Consider the following 25,211-nt stretch of genomic DNA (forward strand, 5'->3'; position numbering starts at 1 on the left):
GCAGGGAACTTCCTCTCCCTGAGTGAGTCTATCTTTAGTATCTTCTTGATAGCCACTTCTTACACATAAAATCAAAAGAAAAGTCTTGGTTTTCTTATGTGGCTCCAGAATCACTAACTATAACATTTAGAAGCAATTTATCAGCTGAAACCATTGAGTTTTCAGCTGCCACTACAGTTTTTCAAACCAAAGCGGTCTTACTCCTTCCCTTTGTTAGTTTTTATCAACTCGCGATAAACATTTTAGGGATTTTGATACTGGCCATTCAATCATGAGCTAAGTTCAACTTTCATCATGTTAGTGTCCAGGCCTAACTGCACAAAGACAGGTTTTGAACTATCAGAATCATAGCAACAAAGATAAAGGGATGATTTCTGGAAGAAGTAACTTTTTACAAACAAAATAAAAAATGGCTCTCCAATCTAGGATTCAAAAGATTAATTTATTAGTCTGAGAAGAGGAGTCACACACTGCACCCAGTAATACGCTTCTTTTATTTTTGTGCCTTTATCTTAAAAATATATTTAAACAGGAAACAAAGATAATATTGAATTTTCCCATAAATTTTGCTTTCTTATTTACAGTGTTACATTGTAAATAACATTCCATTATACACAAATTAGGGACTGTGCATTACTGTATGTTCTCTTTACATATTCTTTCATAATATAGTACATATAGCTCGAAGATATGCAGTATTTAAGCTTAGAAAAGCTTGAGGAAAGAAGTACAAACTTTATCAATAAGACTATTATTTAAAAAGGTTCTGACCTTAATTCTCTGCTACATTGTTTCACTGAAACCATTCTTTGTTAAAGAAAAATGCCCCATATGCGGGATGAGAATAACAGTTTAAGTTACCACAGGATCCACTTAAACTGGTTAACAAATAAAACACTGTATCACTTATTACTGTTATTGAATGGAGCACTACCACTGTCAAATCACTTAAACAAGTAGATTTACTCTTCAGTTCGGACGCATTACATCAACAACAGCTGGTACCTCTTTATGAAATCAAAAATGTTTCCTGCGACTCTAGGTTTTACTTGTAAACAGTAAAGCACACATTTTGTGAAGATGATTTAGTCATTCCCGGTCTTAGGTTACACAGTAAGGAGTTTCTATTTCATCAGGGGAGAAGCAAGCACACGCACTGCACACACACGCACATACACACGCACACTCAGTCCCGTCACCTGCCGAAGACCTGCATGTCACTAAGCGCTAACCACGGCAGCACTAGTGTCGCGAGCAGTGCACGAGGCTGCAACAGGAATTATAAAATGGCGAAGATAAAACATCCAAGTTCAGTTAAAAACCCCGAAAAGCTCAGGTTCTGAAATGCCTCTCAGACGCTTCATGCTCAGCCTGAGGGTCAGTTCACTGGGCTCTCCAGGCGGCAAACCCCACCTTCGATTGCCACGGACTGTCCTGCCACTGCACCGGGAGGGAGTCTTGAAATGTGAGTCTGCAGAGAGGGAGACAGGAGAGCGTTAGAAGTGCCAGCTGTGTCCTCCCATATGTGACAAGGATGGAGGAAATACTGGAGTGACACAGCCTCTCTTTGCTTCTCAGTATCTACAGAACATGAGGGTGGTAACCTTTAAGTGCAGAGAGATCTTGTTTGTTCAAATCCTGCAGGGAATGTTTACTGAGCAACTACTATATGCTAAGCATAGCACTAGCAAGTAGAGACACAGATTGAACAAGAACTTAGAATTTCATCGTATTCAGAATAGTCATGGTTTTAACGCCAACTATATTAAGTATATTCTAGTTCCTCTGAAAACTAGTAATTTATATACATTTTGTCTTCTGAATATTCAAAGCAACTGAGAATACCCGATTCATGTTTATATTTTATTCCCTAAAGGATTTGAATAGCTTGCAAAAATTCAGACAATTCAACAACCTAAAAAGTGAGGCAATGAGAGAAAAGAAAAATAAGAGCTTATAAAATAAGGTAAAGACAGGCATGAGATTACCATGCAATTCTAGCCTGAGTTCTGTACCTGTGCTAGAGGCAGACTGTTGCCCTGTCTCTCAGCATCCTCATTCCACGACCAGATAGGTGGTTCATGTGTGTGTTCACAGCCTCACAACAAACCAACTGCTCAGAGGAGAACTCCTGTTCCCGGTACGAAGTCTGGGAACTATTTCTCTTACAGGGCTTCATACACACTGGGTACCATGTTTTGTGGGTGAGTGAAGACATCAGTTGTACAACAAGGAGTTTTGTAGGGCTGAGTGTTAACATCACTCAAAGGAGGCTGGCTCTGAGCAGAAGATAGTAAAAGCTGTTCCATAAAGGGTCAGGATGATGTCAGCCAGGAATTCTTTTTTTTTTTTTTTTTTTTTGACCATCTGGCTTAATCCAGGGATAGATAAATGTCGGGAGTTTCTAAGAAGAACAGAAGGACTGCATATCCCTTTAGGTAATCCTCTCTAATTCTGCTACTCTAAACAAGTTTTTCCTAAGGACTGAACTGAAGTAAGTTCAAGCCCAAGGTGAGGCTGTTAGATGCTAGTGAAGTGGCGAAGTCTAGAATGGGAATGATATCCTCTCATGCAACCAAATGTGAAACAAGCCTGTTTTAGATGGAGTAACAGCTAAGCTAACTCTGTTATAGTTTGAGCGTGGACACTATTGTTTAATCTCACCACACAAGTCCCATTAGAGTAGCTGACATACATCAACAACTTGGAAAGTTCTAGAGAATGGGAAGTGTTCTTTGGGCACTTAGTTTTTCTGTGTGCAAGGCAGGAAGCAACCTGTAACCTACAGGGGGGTGAGGTCTGTTGCCTCAGGTGGAGAGCTGGGTGAGGCAGTCTCTGTGGTATCTCCTGGGATATGAGGATCAGTGAGTTCACTCACCATACTCATGCTTCTGGGAACCCTGTCCCAAAATCTGGCCTCACTGCTGCATTTGAGGGCCAAACTTGGGTCTCACCATATGGATATATTGTACCCGAGAAGTCCCCAGTAGGAAAACTTGTAGCTCTTTTGTTTCTTGTGGTGCCTCATTAATCTAGCAGGAGTTAGAACAGGGTGTGTTGTTCAATTCTGCTACCCAGAAGTCCTTGTCACATCAGGCACAAAAATCTCAATTCTCACAATTCTCAGTGTTGATACAGCCACTTTTATTCTTCCAGAAATTTCTTAAAATGAGGTAAAAGAGAATTTTCTCCCCAGTTATCATTCATCAGTTGTTTAAAAAGGTTCTTCTAAACAAGAAAGATCCCTGGAAGAGTAGATAGAGGTCCCTCAGTCAATTTCATCCCTAATCTCACCCCCTACAGTCATAAACACCATCATGCAACTATGTGACAGGGATTGAAAATGTGGAAAACAGCATGGGGGTTCCTCAAAAACTTAAACATAAAATTACCATGTGGTCCAACAATTCCACTTATGGATATATATCCCAAACAAGTGAAAGCAGGGACTTAAAAAGGTATTTCTAGACCCATGTTTGTAGTGACCTTATTCACAATAGCCAAAAGGTGGAAACAACCCAGGAGTTCATAACACAATGTGATACATAGTATATATAGCAATGGAACATTATTCAGCCCTAAAAAGGAAGGAAACTGTGACACACAGTACAACATGGATGAACTTTGAAGATGTTATACTAAGTGAAATAAGCCAGCTACAAAAGGACAAATATTGTAGGGTTCCACCTATATGAGGTGTCTATTAGTCAAATTCATAGAGACAGAAAACAGAATGGTGGTTGCCAGGGGTTGGGGGAGGGGTAATGGGAAGTCACTGTTTAATGGGTACAAAGTTTCAGTTTGAGGAGATGAAAAGTTCTGGAGACAGGTGGTGGTGATGGTTATACAACAGCATGAATATACTAAATACTGCTGAACTGCGCACTCAAAAATGGATCAAATGGTAAATTTTGTTATGTAAATTTTACCATAATAATAATAAAAGAATAAAGCAGAAATGACAATTTCTGACCTGGACCAGATTAGTAGTCCATATGATAGTATTAAGAGAAGGGGCTAGTTAGGAATGAATCTACAATGCAGAGCCCCGTAGAAGAAATATTAACACCATCAGGTTCTGTTCACAAATAGGCTGGAATTCTCCAATCAGGTTCATTCAAATATCTGTCCCTAGAAGAGAAGCTCACAGGAAAACCTGTCTTCATGTTTCCCAGAGATTCAGGGAGAATACAATGGGACCTCCTGGCAGGCCTGGTGGTCCAGGCACCAGAGGCTACAGAGAATAAATTAATTGTTTAAAGATCAAAGAGTGAACATATGTCCAAGCAGATGGCCTGCAACTTGACCAGGGGGATGTTGGTCTTAAAGCAACTGATTTCCTGCTGACCAAAGAAAAGACCAGAGCTAGAAGGAAGAAATTCTTGCCCCACGGACCAGGGGACTTGATAACAATCCCTTGAGATTTACAAAAACACAGATGGCCAATTTAAACTTATCTCTGACACTCCCACCCCCACCAGGTTTACGACAGAAGAACAACTAAATAAACTGAACTGCAAAGTCTCTAGGAGAGTTAGAAAGGAAAAGAAAAAGGATTGGAAAAGATGATAGTGGTCTTGAGATAATCTGTTAACAGTACATGGCAAAATATTTCGAAAATACATGGAGATTTGTATAAATTTTACTGTTTACATAGGACGGAAATGCTCAACTAGACAAACTAGCTAAGATTAACTTCTTAAATCATCATCTAGTCAGGAGGGATTTTGTGATTGCAAAACACATTGGCGTGATCTTGGTGTTGGGAGGAATACAATGGCCAACAATCCATCCAAATGTCAGCACTTCCCCAGTTTCATCCATCAACATGATCTTCTGATTCATCAGAAAATCACTGCCCTTGGTCTGAAAAAGTTTGAGCCGGAAGAATTTGAAGCTTTCTTTGGAAATTTCAATGGAGCATCAAATCACATTATAAACAATGGGAGCTGTTTAAGAGAATGTTTATATGAGTGTTTATCTCGAAAAGTTCTTTTAGAGAAGTGGGTTTGAATTCCTCTTGTAGCTAAAAATAGACCATTTTCTATAATGAATATATATGTCACCATTTAAAAGCACAATAAAGTATTTTATATTGTCTGAGACTGTGTAGATTCTTGGGTACCCTTATAATCATTAAGATTATATGGTTATTATATGGTTATATTATGATTATAACCTTATAATCATTAAGAATTTAACAAGGTGTCTTTTTTTTTTTAATATTTATTTATTTCTGAGGCAGAGAGAGACAGAGCATGAGTGGGGGAGGGTCAGAGAGAGAGGGAGACACAAAATCTGAAGCAGGCTTCAGGCTCCGAGCTGTCAGCACAGAGCCCAATGCGGGGCTAGAACTCACAAACCGTGAGATCATGACCTGAGCCGAAGTCGGTCGCTCAACCGACTGAGCCACCCAGGCGCCCCATAACAAGGTGTCTTTAAGGCAATTTAAAAAGCAATGTATTTTTATTGAAATTTATAACTAATAATAAATAACATATAAAATTATACATGAAAAAGCAGCAGACAGGTTCATTTTGGGCTATTTTCCTCCACTTCTTGCTGCATGCCCCACTCATACACTTAACCATGACTCCATGTCTATCATGTCCTTTTCTGGTTCTTTCTCATTGTAAAGACTCCCTTGACTGGATCCCCAACTCAAACTAGAAGCTCTTCTTCTAGCTCTAATGGCACCCATCTGAGCATTTCTCGTCCTGTCATGTAACTGTCTTGGTTTTGGTTTGCTTTTAATTTTTAAGTCTCTGTCATGGAAAGTCAATTGGAGACAGGAGCTTGTCTTACACGTACCTCTATATTCCTTGCACCTGTCAAAATGCTTGGCCTAGAACGTTCGCACACTCTGGAAATGCTCACTGAGTGAAGTGACTAAAATACACCCTCAAGGGCTATACTTACACAGTCGCAGGTGCTTTAACGTGTGTGACCAACCAGTTTGATTAAAAAGTGAATCAAACTAGTTGTCATAGTAAAGATTCTTTTAAACAGATTTTTTTTTTAATTTTTTTTTTTCAACGTTTATTTATTTTTGGGACAGAGAGAGACAGAGCATGAACGGGGGAGGGGCAGAGAGAGAGGGAGACACAGAATCGGAAACAGGCTCCAGGCTCCGAGCCATCAGCCCAGAGCCTGACGCGGGGCTCGAACTCACGGACCGTGAGATCGTGACCTGGCTGAAGTCGGACGCTTAACCGACTGCGCCACCCAGGCGCCCCTAAACAGATTTTTTTAAAGTAAAGACTAAACTTTTCAATTTTCCAAGTGATTATGTTTTTAGAATAAGATGGAGTTTTAGATTTCTCAGATGCTAACAGCTCCACACCAGTGGAACCCAATGGCCTTGTACTCACAATTCTCTGCTTTCTTGCTAATTCCCTGACTGACACAGAGAGATCCTTGAGGTTAACATTCCTTGAAGAATTATCTACTTCAAAATTAAACTAATTCACAGCCAATATTCTTAGGCCTATATCTTGCTATAAAATCAAATACATTGTATAATAACATATTTAGCCTAAGATTTCAAAATGAGAAAGTTAAAGAAAAAATATTATAGAAATTGTATAATTCCTTGATGTCCTAATCACAATCTAAGTAGTAGCTGAGACTTCCTATCATTCATATTCATGTCTTTAAATCTCTGAAGACCACCTTAGTGACTGCTCTTTTGTGGTTTCTAGGAAAACTGTAAGCACACAATTTAATTTTAAAAGTCTCAAAGCCTTTATTTAGTGGTTATATTTTAATCCATCTTTCCACTCTTAGAATTGTTGCGATCTGCCACAAAAGTCAAGGAAAGAGCCTCTTAAACAAGTTTATCCTCCTTCAGTGGGGTTAGAAAAATAAAATCTGGACAGACACAGTCCAAAAAAAGCTCTTGGAAATATTTTATTCATTGGTTACCTGTTTTTAGATAGCATTGTAGGGAAGACAAGTACAGCCATATATAATGATTAGAAAACCATTAACCAAAGCCCTTACAGTGACCATGCACTGTAAGGGTAGAATACTCCAAAGTTGTCTTCCAACACCACCAAGCAATTTAACTCAATTCTGCAAAGTGTCTGACAATTTAACTCAATTCTGACACTTATCTACCAGGAGATAGTGTCAGATCCTCCAGACTAAGGGGTCAGTTCCACGAGAATTTTTCTCCTTCCCAATCCAGATGCCAATCACAAATCCAGATTGTCACCTGTGCCTCTGACTTACCCACTATAAATAGCACAACCGCTCCTCAAGTTTGCTAATTTGTTGGAGTGGCTCACAGAACTCAAGAAAACAGCTTACTTACTAAGTTACTGGTTTATTGTAAAAATATATAATTCAGGAGCAGCCAGATGGAAGAGATGGACAGGACAAGGTAATTGGGAAGCAGTTCAGAGCTCCTATGCCTTCTCCAGACATGCTACTTGCCCCAGCACCCCCACATGTTCACCAACTCCACCCTATCGGGTATTCTGGAGATTTTATTACATAGGCATGACTGATTAAATCATTGGTTATTGGTGACTGAGCTATCTCCAGCCCGTCACCTCTCTTTAGATGTTGGGGGGTGGGGTTGAAAGTCCCAACTCTCTAATCACATGGTTGATTCCCCTGGCAACAGTCCCCATCCTTAGGTTACCTTGGGGTTTTCCGTAAGTTGTCTCATTAACATAAACTCTGGTGTGGTTGAAAGGGGTTTGTTATGAATAACAAGACACCCATTTCACTCTTAAAGATGTATCTCGATTTTAGGAACTGAGGACAAAAGACCAATTATAATAAAATATGATCCCACTGCTCTTACTGCTTAGGATATTACAAGGGTTTTGAAGCTGTGAGTCAGGAACCATGAAGGAAGACCAAATAAACATTTCTTATGATAAATCATAATACCACAGATACCCAACCACAAATGCCATAGGAAGTTAGGAGTGAGAAGACGGATGTGGATCAAAGAATTGAGGAAGACATTCCAGAGGCCTTGGCACTAGAAGGAAAGTAGAATGGGAGGGCAGAGGGACACAAAAATGACATGTTGGACCTTTGTAAGGAAGAGCTGATAAGTTTACTTGGTTTGAGCCACACAGTTTTTCCAACTTTTAAAAACTAGAAAATATTTTTGTTAATATAATTTATTGTCAAGTTAGCTAACATACAGTATATACAGTGTGCTGCTGCCTTTGGGAGTAGAATCCCATGATTCATCGCTTACATACAATACCTACTGCTCATCCCAACAAGTGCCCTAATAGAAAATATTTTTAAATGGAGAAGTTATATAAAAGCATCTTGATTTCTAGCTCGTCTTGAAAAATTTGGCAACCCTTATATTCCCTCACTGAGGTGAAGCAGCAGCTACCATTTTGGCAAGAATTTTCCACAGGTGAAGCTGTTTCTCCTGTGGCATGTGTTCAGAAGGCACCTAATATCTAGTGATGTTCTTTCAGTGGGTTTAATCCACTGGGTTTAGGTCATGGCAGCCTGATCCTTCCATATAAAGTTTCCCCATCAACCTTTTGTCCAATGGTTGTAGCAGCCACTGATAATCATGCTTAAGACCCCTTATTTCATGAGGAAGTTCCCAAAGGGTGGTTTCCTAATTCTGTCATTCTCACTACATTAACAGCTGAAATTCATCTATGAAGAACTTTCTCTCATCAACTTTTTGATATTCCAAAATAAAGTTCACATAAGAAAGAAAGGATAAATACTTGATTCTTCCACTGCCTCAGGGTTCAAATAATAAGGCTCCAAAAGCAGCCAATCATTTTCCCCCTCATCATTTCTTGTGATGTTAAGAAACCAGTTTTGTTAGAAGAAAGATGATAAGAGATTAAAGAGGGAACATGGTTTGAGGGGATAAAAGGGATGGAAAGAGAAGTTACAGCATTTTGCTTCTTCATTCATACCAGCCCGAGGCCAATTCTTCTATGTTATATAAAAAAGAGACAGAAATAAAAGAACTGTAAGAGGTACCTTCAAACTCCAACGCAAAAGAAACTATATCTAGCTGGACTGACTTGCTAGTTCTGTTCTAGATGATTAATCTGAACACTCATATGTTTTAAGTCAAATACAAAGCCTTTAGGATGAATTAGCTCCTTTTGGATTGACATAAAATAAGTATTGCTGTCAGTTAATAAAGTTTGCTCAAGATCAATTTGACTAGCAGAAAGTTCTTTCATCAAAGTGAACTGGGTGTTAAGATAGTATGAGTCTGCTAAGGCTTCTGTAACAAAATACCTCATGCTTGGTGGCTTAAACAACATCAATTTATTTTCTCACATATTAAGATATCTGTAGATTTGGTTTTTCTGAGACCTCTCTCCTTGGCTTACAGATGGTCTCTTCTCTATTAGTACAACCCTAGTGTCTCTTCCTCATCCGACAAGGACTTTAGGGCCCCACCCTTCTGTCCATTTACCTTAATCATCTCATTAAAGGCCCTATCTCCAAATACAGTCACATTCAGGCTTAAAGATATGAATTTGGGGGGACATAATTCAGTCTTCAATAGATACAGATCTTAAAGTGATACAGAGTAAAATCCAAAAATGCCCCATATGTTCTGGTTTCCTTTAGTTCTCTGAGCTGAACTCCTCCTGCTCTCCCTCCTTTGCTCAGTCCTTTCCCTCTCTCCACTTGCCTTCTTGCTGTTACTCAACCACATAGCACACTCCTGCCTGAAGGCCATTACAAGTGGTGTTCTCACTGCCCAGAAAGCTCTTCCATCCTTGTCCCTGTGCCTCACTTGCTCAACTTTGCCAGATATGTACTCAAAAGCCACCTTTTCAAGAAAGTTTACTCTGGCCACTCACCTGAATCTCCCTCTCTGCCTCAATGTTTCATATGTCCTTACTACTATCTAACTAGCCATTTATTTTGCTCCTTTATCTTATTCATTGCTTGTCTCCCCCACTGGGTCATAAACTCCATGAAGGCAGGGAGTTTATCTATTTGTTCACTGCTTTTTCCTCAGTTCCTAAAAGATAGTGTGGCACATGGTAGGGGTTCAGTATACTTGGCAAACGAATAAAGAACTTCCTTCCTTCCTTCCTCCCTCCCTCCCTCCCTCCCTCTCTCTTTCTTTCTTTCTTTCCTTTTAAAAATGTTTATTTGTGTGCATGTGCAAGCGGGGGAGGGACAGAGAGAAGGACAGAATCCCAAGCAGGCTTCGTGCTGTCACAGAGCCCAACATGGGGCTCAACCCCACCCAGGAACCATGAGATCATGACTTGAGCCAAAATCAAGAGTTGGTTGCTCAACCAGCTGAGCTACCCAGGTGCCCCAAGACTTTTTTTTTTTTTTTTTTTTTTAATGAGGGTTGGGAAGTGAAAAAGAGCAAACTGCAAATTAGACATTTTATATTTCTTAATTTTATATTTTTAAACTTACATTTGTTATAAAATTTTAAAGAGACTTGTATAAATTAAACAGTCAAAATGATATTGAAGCTGTGGATCTTTAAAAAGTCTGAAAATAAAAGCCTGCTTATTTTCCAAGACTGACCTAGCATGATTCAACAGATTCTGTTCATCCATTTACACAACAATTGCATGTCAGTGCACATATCACTTTCTTTTAGACAGAGAGAGCATCACAGACATCAGCTAACTAGGTAGTGGTCAAGTGCAGGCTGTGTGCCTTATGTGTCTATTATGTTAGGCCGCATTAATACAATTTTGATGAATTCAGCATGAGGAGGAATATGGAAAACAGGACTTTAGCCTAGTGAGACATAAGTGCCTCCTGCTTAATCTTACATTATCACAAGCATTTGAAGAGACAGATCTTTTTCCCTACCATTTTCCCTTCTCTTGTTAATTCTGCTGTAATTTTCCAACTGTTGAGTCCTCAGTAACTTATATTTTTCCATCTACTAACAGTGTCACATGAACTTTCTTAAAATACTATGGAATAATGTATATATTTCATAGAATGAAGACCCATTCAGCTACAGGGCAAGTTTGTCTTCTGTATTTATCACTGTGCTACTCGGAGCCCATACATTTGGTACTGTGAGTTGGCTCTGTTGGCTAAGCACATCTTATGTCCTTACATAGTGAATTCTTACCTGATGTGATAATAGTCATGCTTTCTTTTACTGGCACAAATGTGATAGACCTTAAATGACCGATTCCAGAGAGAAGGGCAGGAGAAATATGTCTGGTTGGCTTTATCGCTTTGTTTCTATTAGGGGCATTCACCCCTCAATGAGTGAGTCAGGAGGCACTACCACCCCCACCCTTTTCCCAGAAGTTCCTTGCCCACTGCTGTCAAGGGCTGTCTTTCAAGGAGATACAAGTTGTGAATAAGTATATTCTGAGCATTCTTTGTGTGTGGTATTAAACCTTGGAATGTAGTTTACTGCTCTAAAAATAGTGTTTGGTCTTTAGACTTCATCCTGAAAGCAGATGTCCTCAAGTAGTCTACAGTTTCACATGAACTTGCTTAATATAGTCCAGAATAATGTGTATATTTTATAGAAGAAAAGCCCACTTAACTACAGGTTAAAAGATCTGGGTGCTCACTTCCTAAGCCCCTGTGTTCGTGGGCAAATCAGTTAAAGTATCCCGAGTTATGAAATGAGGACTTTGGGTTGGATTCTCTCTAGAGTAGCCTCTCAAGTTTTAACATTCTCTGATGCTTACTTCATTTAGCTTTTGTATACATTGTTAATGAATCCAAAAACAAATGTTTTACTTTTATTCCATCATTGTCTTACACTAAAAGTAATAAATAGGCCAGAGCAATTTCAAGATGTAATTTTTAAGTTCAACTTAACAAATCAGAAATATCAACAGAATGAGGAATTAATGCCATATGTTAGTCATTTAACTGTATGTCACCCCTACCTAGTTTTCCACATTTAAAACAAGGATGCCATAAAAGACCCAATGGTGAATGTGGACAAAACACAAAGACAGCATTATGGTGAATTTCATTGTTAGCACTGAAACATGTCTACATAAAGGGAAAAGTTCTATTGTTCTCACATATAAATATCATGTCCAAGGAGCCTGAAAATGCTGTCTGATGAGAACAGCATGTTGTTCCAGTCTCAAGGCAACTTTTGTTACTTCTTTTACCATGCAGGCAACACCACACTTCACAGGCAACATCAGACAAGATTGTCCTCCTATTTTTAACTTAAAAGCCTGGAAAGGCATCCGCATAAACATGGCAGGCCCCACAGTACCTATTATACCATCACTCACATGGAGAATTATCATGAGTATTCCATTTTGCTAAAGGTGATAAAAGCTTTCCACTATTTACCAAATATTTATTCTGCACTTATTATGAGGGAACAAAAGAATGAAACACACATGGGTTGTACTCTGAAGGCAATTATGTCTTTGCAGGATGCAGAAACTAGCTCTTCGTGAACCTAGTTCCTTAAGAAATCTTAATAAAAACACCAAGTCCCTATATTTGCATAATACTTTAATTTGCATAATGTTTTTACATCTATGAGATCTCCTCAAAATGCCATGTACAAAGATGTTTCCTATACCTGTATTTCAGGTGGAAAAAAGCAAGGCTCAGAATGGTTATGTGGTTTGCTTACGGTCACAGAGGAAGTGGAAAAACTGAAACTTGAATGAATGCCTGTGGACTCCAAATTTAGGGCTCTCTTTACTCCCACAAAGCCTTACCATGAAGGATTCTAAATCTAGCTCTGTTAAGAGACACACCTCTCACTGCAGGAGGCTTATGACTAAGTAGTTTCCCAGGGTGAAAGAGGGCTTGCTCAGAAAAGCTATTGCCACAAATTTTACCAACAAATTTCAGGATGGTTCTGGGATTCAGAGAACTGGGTCTGAGCCTTAACTCTGCTGCTGACAAACTAGTTGGTCACAGGACTAGGAGGTTACCAGCTCTCTGGGCTTCAGCTACTTTGTAGGTAAAAATGAAAAAGTCAACTCAATCATATTCTGAGTCTTTCTGATTCTAACATTCTATATAGTTTTGTATTAGGCCCTCTAAATGTTTGAATACGTTTTTTCAAAAAAAAAAAAACACATTTCTAAATTTTTCTAGAATTCAGGTTACAGATTTTTAATGTTTATTTTGAGAGAGAGAGAGAGAGAGAGAGAGAGAGAGAATGAATGAGCTGGAGAGGAGCAGAGAGAGAAGAAAAGAGAGAACCCCAAGCAGGCTCCACACTGTCAGTGCAGAGCCCAACACAGGTCTCGAACTCTAGAACCGTGAGATCATGACCTGAGCCAAAATCAAGAGTCACACGCTTACAGGTTAAAGATTTTTTTAATAGCCCCTCTAAGAACTAACTAAAATTCCAGTTGGTCCCGGGACTTTGTGTCACCTTTTCGTTAGACCCAGCCTAGTACTGGGAGGTCTTTTTAGAGGGTAGTTTTATGACCACCTACTGAGAACCACCTACTGAGTATCTGAGGTTGGGACTAGGAGGCTGGATTTTCACCCTACTCCCATCTCTGCAGGAGTAAAGCCTGTCCTAGGCTACCTCTTGGATAAGTAGGTAGGCAGGCAAGCAGGAAGAAAGGTTGGTGGATAGGTCACGCAGACTAAATGTAAACATATATCTGATACCATAATGTGAATGCAAACTCAGGTTGTACAGACCTTTTGTACTGTACTCTGATTTTTAAAAATTTCTTTACTCTTCTTTTTCAAATATTGTAAGAGGAACATGTGCTATTTTTATATTAAAAACTGATCTTATTAAAAAAAATTTTTTAATGTTTTATTTAGTTTTGAGACAGAAAGAGACACAGCATGAGCAGGGGAGGGGCAGAGAGAGAGTGAGATACAGAATCCGAAGCAGGCTCCGGCTCTGAGCTGTCAGCACAGAGCCTGACGCGGGGCTCGAACTCACAAACCGTGAGATCATGACCTGAGCTGAAGTCGGACACTCAACCGACTGAGCCACCCAGGCTCCATATATTATTACTGATAAAAGAATAAATCAGTATATGCCATTCCATGCTTTCCACATGATCACAACTGTGTGTAAAAAAAAAAAAAAAATTCACAGTTGCAAAAACAGAAGGAAATATACCAAAATGTTAAAAACAGTTAATGTGGGTAGTTCACTATATTCCAGAAGGATTCACTCAGGGCCAGGACTGAATTTTTTTTTTCTTCCCATAATCTTCCTGTACTTTCTTAATTATGTAGAAGGGTGATTTAGTGAGTGTTTAATGTAGAACACAATCTATCACTGTTCTAGACTCATTTTGGAAAGTATGACTGTGTCCCCACTCTACTCCCCAGCTTTGCTGAAAAAGGAAGGAACAGAAGTAACTCTAATGTCCACATAGGACTCAGCAACAGCACCTGGTTGAGTTGGTCCCTCTGTTCCCCTCGGAACACCTTCTCCTCTCGGTTTCCAGGACACCACACTCATCTGGTTCTCCTCAACCTCTAAGGCCAGAACTTTTCAGTCTCCTTGCAGGTTCCTCCTCCTGTCACCAACTTATGTACACTGGAGTTCTCCAGGAGTCAGGCCTCTTTTCTTCTACCTGTGTTCACTCCCTTGGTCATCTCAGCTGATCTTAAAGTTTTTTTTTTCTTTTTTTTCTAATGTTTATTTATTTTTGAGAGACAGAGAGAGTGTGTGAGCAGGGGCGGGTCAGACAGACAGGGAGACACAGAATCCAAAGCAGGTTCCAGGCTCTGAGGTGTCAGCATAGAGCCCGACGTGGGGCTCAATCTCACAAACCGTGAGATCATGACCTGAGCTAAAGTCGGCCACTTAACCAACCGAGCCACCCAAGTGCCCCTGATGTTAAAGTTTAAAAAAAAAAAAAAAAAATTCATATGCTGAGACTCCTAAATATACACTTCCAGCTAAGGCCTCTCCAGATAACTAAGTGGTTAGAAGCTTGGGTTCTGGCGTTCAGACTGTCCAGCCTGAATCTTAGTTCCACCTCTTTGTAGCTGTGTGACTGTAGATAACTAACTTGATATCTCAGATATTTCTTCTCTGAGGGGCTAGTGGTGGCAAAGTGTTCTGAGCTAAGAGGAGAGCGTGTAGATGAGTCCTACAGGCCAAGGAAGGGGTTTATACTCAGTCCTATAAGGGGAGGCTCTGAGTCACCAATTTCTTGGTAAAGACAGGCCAGTGGCCTCTAATTCTTAGAGAACCTGGTAGGAAAGGCTCAACATCCTAATGATTTATACTGGGTGAAAATCCAAAATGTCAGTTACAATCTTCTGGTTGGTAAGCTGCCAGATAACATAGATTTTACCACTGCTTGAAAGGAGCATCTTGTATTTGAAAAGAAATGAAAGGCTAATGTTTAAACTATCATAAAGAGTGAAACTACTATTTGTGTAATGGACTATTTCCTGAGAATTTCAGTCCATCTGTCAGTGAGGAATTTGGGAGGGGTAAAAATAAAAGCCACCAACAAACCCTTTGAAGAAAGTTCTCCTTGTTAAAACCATCTGCTTCCTGACTTCTTATTGATCTGACCCATGTAATACCAATGAACTAACTACGGTGTTGAGACCTAGACAGCAGCATTTCCCAAGCTGACTCCTGGGAGATGCTCTCTGAAAAAAAGAGCATGGTTAAATGTTAGGGAAATGGTGCAAACTTATTGCTCAACCCAGTCCACTCTTCTTAGAGCTGGATAGGCATGTGAACACTTCAAGGTTCAGACATCCTTCTGAGGGGAGCAAAATACGTGACCCCAAAATATACCACTTCGGCATATGCATTATTTGAGCTGAGGGCAACTGAGACCCGGCAGAATCAAGAAAACCATTTTATCTCTCCCTTAACTACCCAAAAGAACTTAAATAGGAGGTCTGGTCAGAAAGAGAGCCCTTACCAGGGATAATTGTGTCTGTGAAAGGCTTATCTGTAGCGCAGGGCAAACATCTAATTACCAAACATCTGCTCTTACTGTCCTGTGAATTACCCTTCTCCCCTTGGAAGCCCCAGGCCCCTATCCCATTCCTTATCTCAAGATGGCTTACAGGCCTCAAGAGACTCATTTGTCCTTGTGTCTCATGTTTTTTTATGGGACTCGTATATGTACATAATTAAACTTGCTTTTTCCTGTTAGTCTATTTTATGTCAATTTAATTAATAGACCAGCCAAAAGAACCTAGAAGGGTAGAGGAGAAAATTTCCTCCCCTACATTTCAATAGAGAATTCTATATAGGGGCGCTTGGGTGGCTCAGTGGGTTAACGTCCGACTTCGGCTCAGGTCACGATCTCATGGTTCATGGGATTGGGCCCTGCATCGGGCTCTGTGCTGATAGCTCAGAGTCTAGAGCCTGCTTCAGATTCTGTGTCTCTCCCTCTCCCTGCCCCTTCCATGCTCACACTCTGTCTCTCAAAAATAAATAAACATTAAAAAAAAAAAAAAAAGAATTCTATGTGACTTTAAGCCAGCTCATCCCAAAAGTTAATGAATGCTTTTCTTTAATTCCAGCTACACTCAAACTACTATTAAGAGTTTGCTCTTATTTTACTTTAATGCTGAGACTTCAGCTCCCTTTGCTGGTTCTTCCTCACCATATCAACCATTAAATATTGGGGAACCTCAGGACTCAACAGTTGGACAGCTTTTCCTCTGCTCATTTTATAGAAAAATATTTGTGAAGTGTTTTGGACATAGAGTAAAGCATCTGGCTGTATTGAAGAAAGAGGAAAGAATAAAAACTCTCCAGACCAACCTCCTCCTCTAGTTACCACTCCATTTCTTTATGTCCATTTACAGCAAAGTTTTTTAAAAGGCTTATCTGAACTTGTTACCTCAATTTTTTTTCCCTTCCATTCTCTCTGTAACTGCTCTATAATCAGGTTTTTGCCTTGGCCATTCCATTGAAACAGCTCTTGTCAAGGTAAGCAAAGACTTCCAGTGCTAAACCCAGTGGTCAGACGTAGTTACGTGGTACTAGACTAATGCATCTGATAAAGTTGGTCTCCCTCTTCTCCTTAAAATACTTTCTTTCCCTGGTTTCTAAAACACCACATTCATGTTGTTCTCCATCAACCTCTGTGGCCATTTCTCACTCTATGGCCATTTTGCAATCTCCTTCGCTCCCAATTTCCCAAACTCCTCCTCCTTTACTCCTCATTTCCCAAACTTATAAACATGTGAGGTCCTCAGGACTCTTTTCTCCTGTCTGTGTTCACTCACTTGGTGATCTCTTTCAGTCTTCTAGTTTGAAAAAGCATTTATTTGAGATTCCCAAGTATTCTCCAGCTTAGTCCTCTCTCCTGACACATATATCCAACTCTCTACTGAGTATCTCCATTCAATGCCTAACACGTGTCTCAACATTAAGATACTCCAACTCAGCTCTACTTCCCCTCATTCCCCTCAAGCCTTCTTCCTCTCCCACTCACCTTCCTTTCCCTAGTAAATGCCAAATGTACTCTTCCAACTGTCCAGGCCAAACTCTTAGGAGTCATCATTGCCTTCTCTATTTCCCTCATACCTCTATCCAATCAATCAGCAAATATCATTGGCTCTACCTTAAAACACACAAAGAAGTCAACTGATTCTCACACACAACTGATTCTGCACAGCTAACACTCTAGTCCAGTCATTATCATCATTTATATGAGTGGCAACAACCTAACACTCTGTCTCCCCTTCATAGCTGGAGTCACCTCTTAAAATGTAAGTCAGGTCATGTCACACATGGGCTAGTGAATGACATGATGCTAGTGAGCCTCCAATGGCTCCCATCTTAGAGAAAAAGCCCAAACCCTGACAGGGACCAATATAAACTTATGATCTGGACCCCCGCTACATACTCTGATTCACTAAGACTGGCCTTCTCAATGACCCTCCAACATACCAGGAATATTCCTACTTGAGGGTCTTTGCACTTGCTGTTCTTTATGCCCAGAATGTTCTTGCCTTGCTTCCATAAACCTTCCAGACTTCACTCAAATGTTACTTTCTCAGTGAGACCTACCTAACATCGGAACCTTTGTACTTCCTAAAACCCTTCCCAGCTTCACATTTCTTTTTGCACTTTATCACAAACATAGTATATTCCTTACTTACCTTGTTTATTATTACCCCCCTACCCTCAGCATGTAAGCCCACAAGTATAGGGATTCTTGACTTCCTTGTTTACTATTATGTCTCCAGGGAAATACCTGAATATAAAAGGCACTCAATACTATTTAATAAATACTTCATTTTAAAAAATGAGCTTCTTTATTGTATCAAAATTCTATTCCTAGTTAAACTGAGTTTTTTAAATAGCTAAATTGTCAAAGCCAAAGAATTAGGGCTTCCTTCCTAGTCAATCGTTGTTAAGCAGTATAATAAATCCTTGAGTAGCTCTAATACTGGTTAACTGAAGTTTAAAAAAAATGTGTTTTTGTCACTTTGACGTTTGTGAAGATCTTATAAGTTATACTTATTTCTCTTTTGTCCCAGATATGGCTTACAGAACAAAAACATAAAAAAGAAAACATAAACACAAATGCTAGATTCAGGAACTTGTTGTATCTAAAAGGGTCATCATATTAAAGACCAGGTCTTCCTATCTGCCCATATGGCACTGGAAATGTATAGAAATTTGGAATGGAAGTATATTCTATTAAGTTATTATTGGGACTTATTACTAACTGTCTATTAAGAGCTTGTTTTGCTAAGATCTTCCATTTTTATCCTTAAAATACACATTATAAATATTAAAAAAAATTTTTTTTCCCAATGTTTATTTATTTTTGAGAGACAGAGAGAGACAGAGCATGAGCAAGGGATGGGCAGAGAGGGAGACACAGAATCCAAAGCAAGCTCCAGGCTCTGAGCCATCTGCACAGAGCCTGACACGGGGCTCGAACTCATGAACGGTGAGATCATGACCTGAGCGGAAGTCAGACACTTAACCGACTGAGCCACCCAGGTGCCCCACATTATAAACATTTTTAATAGAGCAGTATAGTTAGCAGTTCTTTTTTTTTTTTAATGTTTATTTATTTTTGAGAAAGCACAAGCCGGTGGGGGGGGGAGGGGAGGGTGCAGAGGGTCCAAGTTGGGCTCTGAGTTGATAGCAGTGAGCCTGATGTAGGGCTCGAACTCAGGAACTGTGAGATCATGACCTGAGCTGAAGTCAGATGCTCAACTGACTGAGCCACCCAGGCCTCCCATAGTTGGCAGTTCTAACTATTCAAATGTTGATCATAATATCCACAAGAACTATCAATGGAAGAAATCAGGGGATTATTGGGTTTTTTATCTGTTATAGGAGACACCTTTAAAACAATATTTTCTATTTCAAGTGAAGAAAAAGCTGTTTTCAAGTACTTTGAGCATCTCCTAATAGCAAAATGTTAATACAATCTTTATCCTAAATGAAGTTTCTTTTTACCCCTTCAACAGTACAGCAAACAGTGTAGTCCAAACATGTATAGCACAGTGATGACAGCTCAAGAGCATAAAAGTGAATCGCCAGTACCTACCACTTATTGCATCCAGAAGTATTTGAAAGGAATATAAATAGAATAACTCAACCATATCCAAATGTCTCAATCAGTTATTACTAAAATGATAAGTTTTCACAAATTTACAATACTGCTTTACTTACAAGACATGAAAATCATACAGTGTAACTATCATAAAAAAATTTAATTCTTAGGATTAGACAAACTGGACACTCCAAGATGAAGGTTTTTTTAAAAGACAGAAACTATATTTTTTGAATGCGTGGTACTGAAATTAAAATGTATTCTAGCAGACAGATTTTTCTTCGGGTTCAAAATATACAACATGGGTCAATCTCAAATGTCTGTGAGTGAAGCAGGCCAAGTGTAGGGCTGTCAAAGTGGAGTGGCAGGTCCTACCAAAGAGGGTGGTTACCAGTGTTGCCAAATCTTCTCTTAGAGAATAAAACAAATCAGAAGGAAAAAAATCATATTTTTATGTAAAATTTAAATGTTGAAATCTTGCACAAAAATGTTATATAAAATTTGCATTTTGTATAATCTTAATTTTTTATGTAAAAATTTTTAATGTTTTGAAAAAGCTGATCTGTTAATGAACCCCACTTTAGACCTCAAATCTGGGAAGGAGAGACAGTGGGGACAAAATGTTGTGTCCGAACAACCACTTGGACTGAAAGTTCTACCCTCAACCTTGACATGGAGACACTCACCAAAGATGTAACTATGGAAAGCTTACATGTGCTAAAGTTTTGTGTGGTCATTGTCATTAGTACCTCCCAAATACTATGCTTGGTAGATCCAGCTCCCATCACTCACCAATAAAATAATGTAATGAAAGTTCTTATAAAATCAATGGGTAATACTGAATATTTAAAATCATAAAACCAATACTTTGTGTTGAGTTGGGAAGTTGACATGAATTAAGAATGATGCCTCAAGACACAAGAAAAATCTCAAATAAACTAACTTTAACACCTAAAGGAACTAGAAAAAGAAGAAAAACAAGGCCCAAAGTTAGTGGAAGGAGGGAAATAATAAAGATCATAGCAGAAATAAATAAAAACAAAGGCAAAAAAAGAAAAGATCAATGAGACTAAGAGTTAGTTCTTTGAAAAGATAAATAAAATTGACCTTTAAAAAACCTTTAACCAGAGTCACCAAAGACAGAGAGAGAGAGAACTCACATAAAAAAGAAATGTAAGAGAAGTTACAGCTGACACCACAGAAATACAAAAAATTATAAAAGATTACTATATAAAAGTATACGCCAACAAATTGGACAACCTAGAAGAAATGGATACATTCCTAGAAACATACAACCTTCTGAGACTGAATCAGGAAGAAACAGAAAATGTAAACAGATGAATTACTAATAATGAAATTGAATCAGTAATCAAGAAATTCCCAATAAATGAAAGTCCAAGACAAAATGGCTTCACAAGTGAATCCTACCAGACATTTAAACAAGTGTTAATACCTATTCTTTTAAACTATTCCAAAAAAAAAAAAAAAAAGAAAGAAGAAGAAGAAGAGGAAGGAATGCTTCCAAACTCATTCTAAGGCCAGTAATACTCTTATAACAAAACCAAAGACACCACACGAAAGAAAATCAGGGACCAATATCTCTGATGAACAAAGATGTAAAAGTCCTCAACAACAAAATATAACCAAACCAAATTCAAAAACATTCATCGAAACCAAGTGGTATTTATTTCAGGGAGGCAAGGATGGTTCAATATATGCAAGTCAATCAGTGTGAACATTGCATCAACAAAATAAAAGATAAAAATCTTACGACCATTTCAATAGATGCAGAAAAAGCATTTGACAAAATTCAACATCCACTCATGATAAAAACTCAACAGAGTGGGTACAGAACATATCCTCATATAATAAAGGCCACATATGCCAAACCCACAGCTAATAACATACTCAATGGTGAAGAGCTGAAAGCCTTTCCCCTAAGATAGTGAACAAGACAAGGATATGACTCCTACCACTTTTCTTCAACATAGTACTGGAACTCCAAGTCATAGCAATCAGACAAGAAAAAAGAAATAAAAGTCATCCATATTGGTAAGGAAGAAGTAAAATTGTCACTATATGCAGATGACACAATACTAAAATCCTAAAGACTACCAAAAAACTATTAGAACCAATAAATGAATTGAGTAAAGTTTCAGGATACAAAATCAATATATGGACACCTGCTGTGTTTCTAAACACTAATAATGAAATAGCTAAAAGGGAAATAAAGAAAACAACCCCATTTTCAACTGCATTAAAGAGAATATAATACCTAGGGATAAATTTACCCAAAGAAGTTAAAGACTTTTGTAGTAGTCAAAAATGATAACACACTGAAAAACTTTCCTTCTGGTTAAAATAGCCATTGTCAAATATAGTCAACAATATCTTAATAGTGTTGTATAGTGACAGATGATAGCTATACTTGTGGAGAGCAGAGCACAATGTATGGAGAAACTGAATCACCACATTGTACAGTTGGAACTACTGTAACATTGTATATCAACTATACTCAAAAACAATTATTAATAATAAAAAAGTAAAAGACCTATATTCTGAAAACTATAAGACAATGATGAAAGAAATCAAAGGTGACACAAATGGAAAGATATACCATGCTCATAGACTAAAAGAATTAATATTGTTCAAATGTCTATACTACCTAAAGCAATCTACAGATTCAATGCACTCCCTATCAAAGTACCAACAGTTTTTCACAGGACTAGAGCCAAAAATAAGACAAGCAAAACAAACAGACAAACAAACAAACAATTTATGGAACCACAAAAGACCCCGAATAGCCAAACCAATCTTAAGAACAAAGCAGGAGTTATCATAATCCTAGATTTCAAGATTTAATACAAAAATACAGCAATCAAAACAGTATAGTACTGGCACACACAAACACAAAAGACACATAAATCAAGGGAACAGACTTGAGAGCCCAGTAATAAATGCACACATATATGGTCAATTAATCTATGACAAAGGAGGCAAGAATACAATGGAGAAAAGACAGTCTCTTCAATAAACGGTGCTGGGAAAACTAAATGGTTGCATGCAAAAGAGTAAAAATGGGCTACTTATACCATACTAAAAACAAACTCAAAATGGAATAAAGACCTAAATGTATGACTTGAAATCAGAAAACTAAAAGAAAACATAGGCAGTAATCTCTTGGGCATCAAGCTTAGCAGTATTTTTCTGGGTCTGTCTTCTCAAGCAAGAGAAACAAAAGCAAAAATAAATAATTGAGATTATATCAAACTAAAAAGCTTTTTGCAAGTGAAGAAAGCCATCAACAAGACAAAAAAGAAACTTACTGAATGGGAGAAAATGCTGCAAATGCTATATCCAATAGCAAGTTAATATCCAAAATATATAAAGAACTCCTATAACTCAACACTAAAAACAGATAATCTGATCAAAAAATGAGCAGAAGACCTGAATAGACATTTTTCCAAAAAGAAGACACACAAATCGCCAACAGACACATGAAAAGATGCTCAACATTACTATTAGGAAAATTCAAATCAAAACCACCATGAGATACCACCTCTTAGAATATTTAATATTAAAAAGACAAGAAATAACAAGTCTTGATGAGGATGTGGAGAAAAGAGAACCCTCATGCATTACTGGTGCGAATGTAAATTGGTATAGCCAATTATGAAAAAAACAGTATAGAGGTTCCTCAAAAAAAAAAAAAAAAAGTGCCACACTATCCAGTAATGCCACTTCTGGGTATTTACCCAAAGAAAACAAAAACACCTTATGTTTACTGCAGTGTTATTTACAACAGCCAAGATATGGAAGCAACCTAAGTATTCATCAATAAATGTATGGATAAAGAAGATGCGGTATAGGGGTGACTGGGAGGCTCAGTTGGCTGGGCGTCCAACTCCAGCTCAGGTCATGATCTCGCAGTCCATGCATTCGAGCCCCACGTGGGGCTCTGTGCTGACAGCTCGGAGTCTGGAGCCTGCTTCAGATTCTTTGTGTCCCCCCCGCCCTCTCTGCCCCTCCCCGACTCGTGCCCTGTCTCACTGTGTCTCTCAAAAATAAATGTTAAAAAAAAATGAAAAAAAAAAAAAAAAGATGTGGTACAGATACACAATGGAGTATTACTCAGCCACAAAAACGAATGAAATCTTGCATTCACAACAACATGGATGGATCTAGAGGGTATTACTGGTACTATGCCAAGTGAAATAAGCCAGACAGAGACAAATAACATATGATTTCACTTATAATGTACAATCTAAAAAACAAATGAACAAGTAAACAGCAAATAACAATGGCTAAAAAGAAACAGACTCATAAATACAGAGAATAAGCTGGTAATTGCCAAGAGGGGAGGAGTGGGGGGAGGGACAAAATAGGTGAAGAGAATTGAGAGGTACAAACTTCCATTTACAAAATAAATAAGTCACAGGGATGAAAAGTACAGCATAGAGCGTACAATCAATAATATTGTAACACATTTATGGTGCCCAATATTCATAATAACTAAAACTAAGTTAATATTACACATCCACTATACTCCAATTAAAAATGAAATTTTTTTTCAAAAAAAGAAGATCCCTTTCATCATTTGCCCTCTGCTTTTTAACCAAAAGAAAGAAAACAGCATTCTGCAATCATTACTCACTCACTGTGGGTAATGAGGGCAATCATTCTCAAGGGCACTTGTCTTAGTTACAGGCCATGGTTATGCGTCCTGTGGACAAACAGTCTGCCTTGGGAAGGTATACATATTTACCTAAAATGTTGAGTACTAAAAGGTAACAAGATAATAGTCTACTGTTCAATTCACACTTGATGTGAACTACATAGACTGATGACTATGCAACTATGTAGAGGTTGAGAAAGTAATGTTTTCGTTATTTTCCATGTTGCTATAACAACAACAACAAAAAGGCTTACTCTCTTCACTTCAACTAACATCCAGTGTTTACAAGTCTAGGTAATAGATCTATTTATCTTTGCAAAGATCTTAACCTATACCATGATTAAAATGAGATTTATTTGGATAAATATGGTTAATACGTCTGAGGAGATTTATGCTCTTGCCAACATGTGAATTCTCTGCTGTTTATTCTTTTTACTGCTTTGGAGCAATGTCAATGAACCATTTGGAAGAAATCAATGTCATAAGACTAATTAGGCAAAAATTACCGATTACTCTTAGAAATAAACTGGAGGCTGAGGAGACTTCTGTCTTAAAGTTTGTTTTCCACACATTCGGTTTTATACAATCGTCTCCTGTTTGTCTAAAGGACTTTCTAAACAGACCTAATGGGATCCTCCTTGCAGTCTTAACAGCATGGACAAGAAATACAATTTTCTACATTTGAAATTCTGGGCAAACTTGAAAGGTACAGGTAAAATCACTGATTAGCCACTTTTCCTTGTGTTCCCTAAGTGTCTCCAGCAAATTTTGCTGTCTGGGATGTTTTCTTCGTACACAGCTTGTTGGTGGTACCTAAGTTACCATCCTGAGGCAGTTGGGCTTCCTGTCAGGGATTAGGCTCCTTAGGTTGTCAGGCTCCTTCAGTATGGGGGCTAAATTACCAAAAGCAGTTAAAATTTGGTTTAGACTAGGGCCAACTTGTATCTAGGTGATCATCATAAATCTAACATATGTCCAATAAACCCATATGGCCCAATAAATCCAGTGACTGAATGCCACGGGGTACTATCACGGAGCTCTTTTAAGGAATTCACAGGCAATATACCCTAAAGTATTCCACTGTCTAGTGC

The 25,211-nt window shown here is 38.5% G+C and overlaps 1 protein-coding gene across 1 annotated transcript in view; it reads right to left on the reverse strand.

Moving 5' to 3' along the window:
* Positions 1-432: 432 nt before the first annotated feature.
* Positions 433-25,211, reverse strand: part of TASP1 (taspase 1) — a 259,813-nt gene continuing 235,034 nt past the window's right edge. The window contains exon 13 of the mRNA XM_047068890.1: positions 433-1,471. Coding sequence (XP_046924846.1) covers positions 1,379-1,471 — 93 coding nt within the window. The 3' untranslated portion in view covers positions 433-1,378. The remainder of the gene's footprint in view (positions 1,472-25,211) is intronic.

This window comes from Lynx rufus, unplaced genomic scaffold, assembly GCF_022079265.1.
Source record: "Lynx rufus isolate CCGP_SWC_20201006 ecotype Redwood Valley unplaced genomic scaffold, mLynRuf1.p SCAF_8, whole genome shotgun sequence".
NCBI lineage: Eukaryota > Metazoa > Chordata > Mammalia > Carnivora > Felidae > Lynx > Lynx rufus.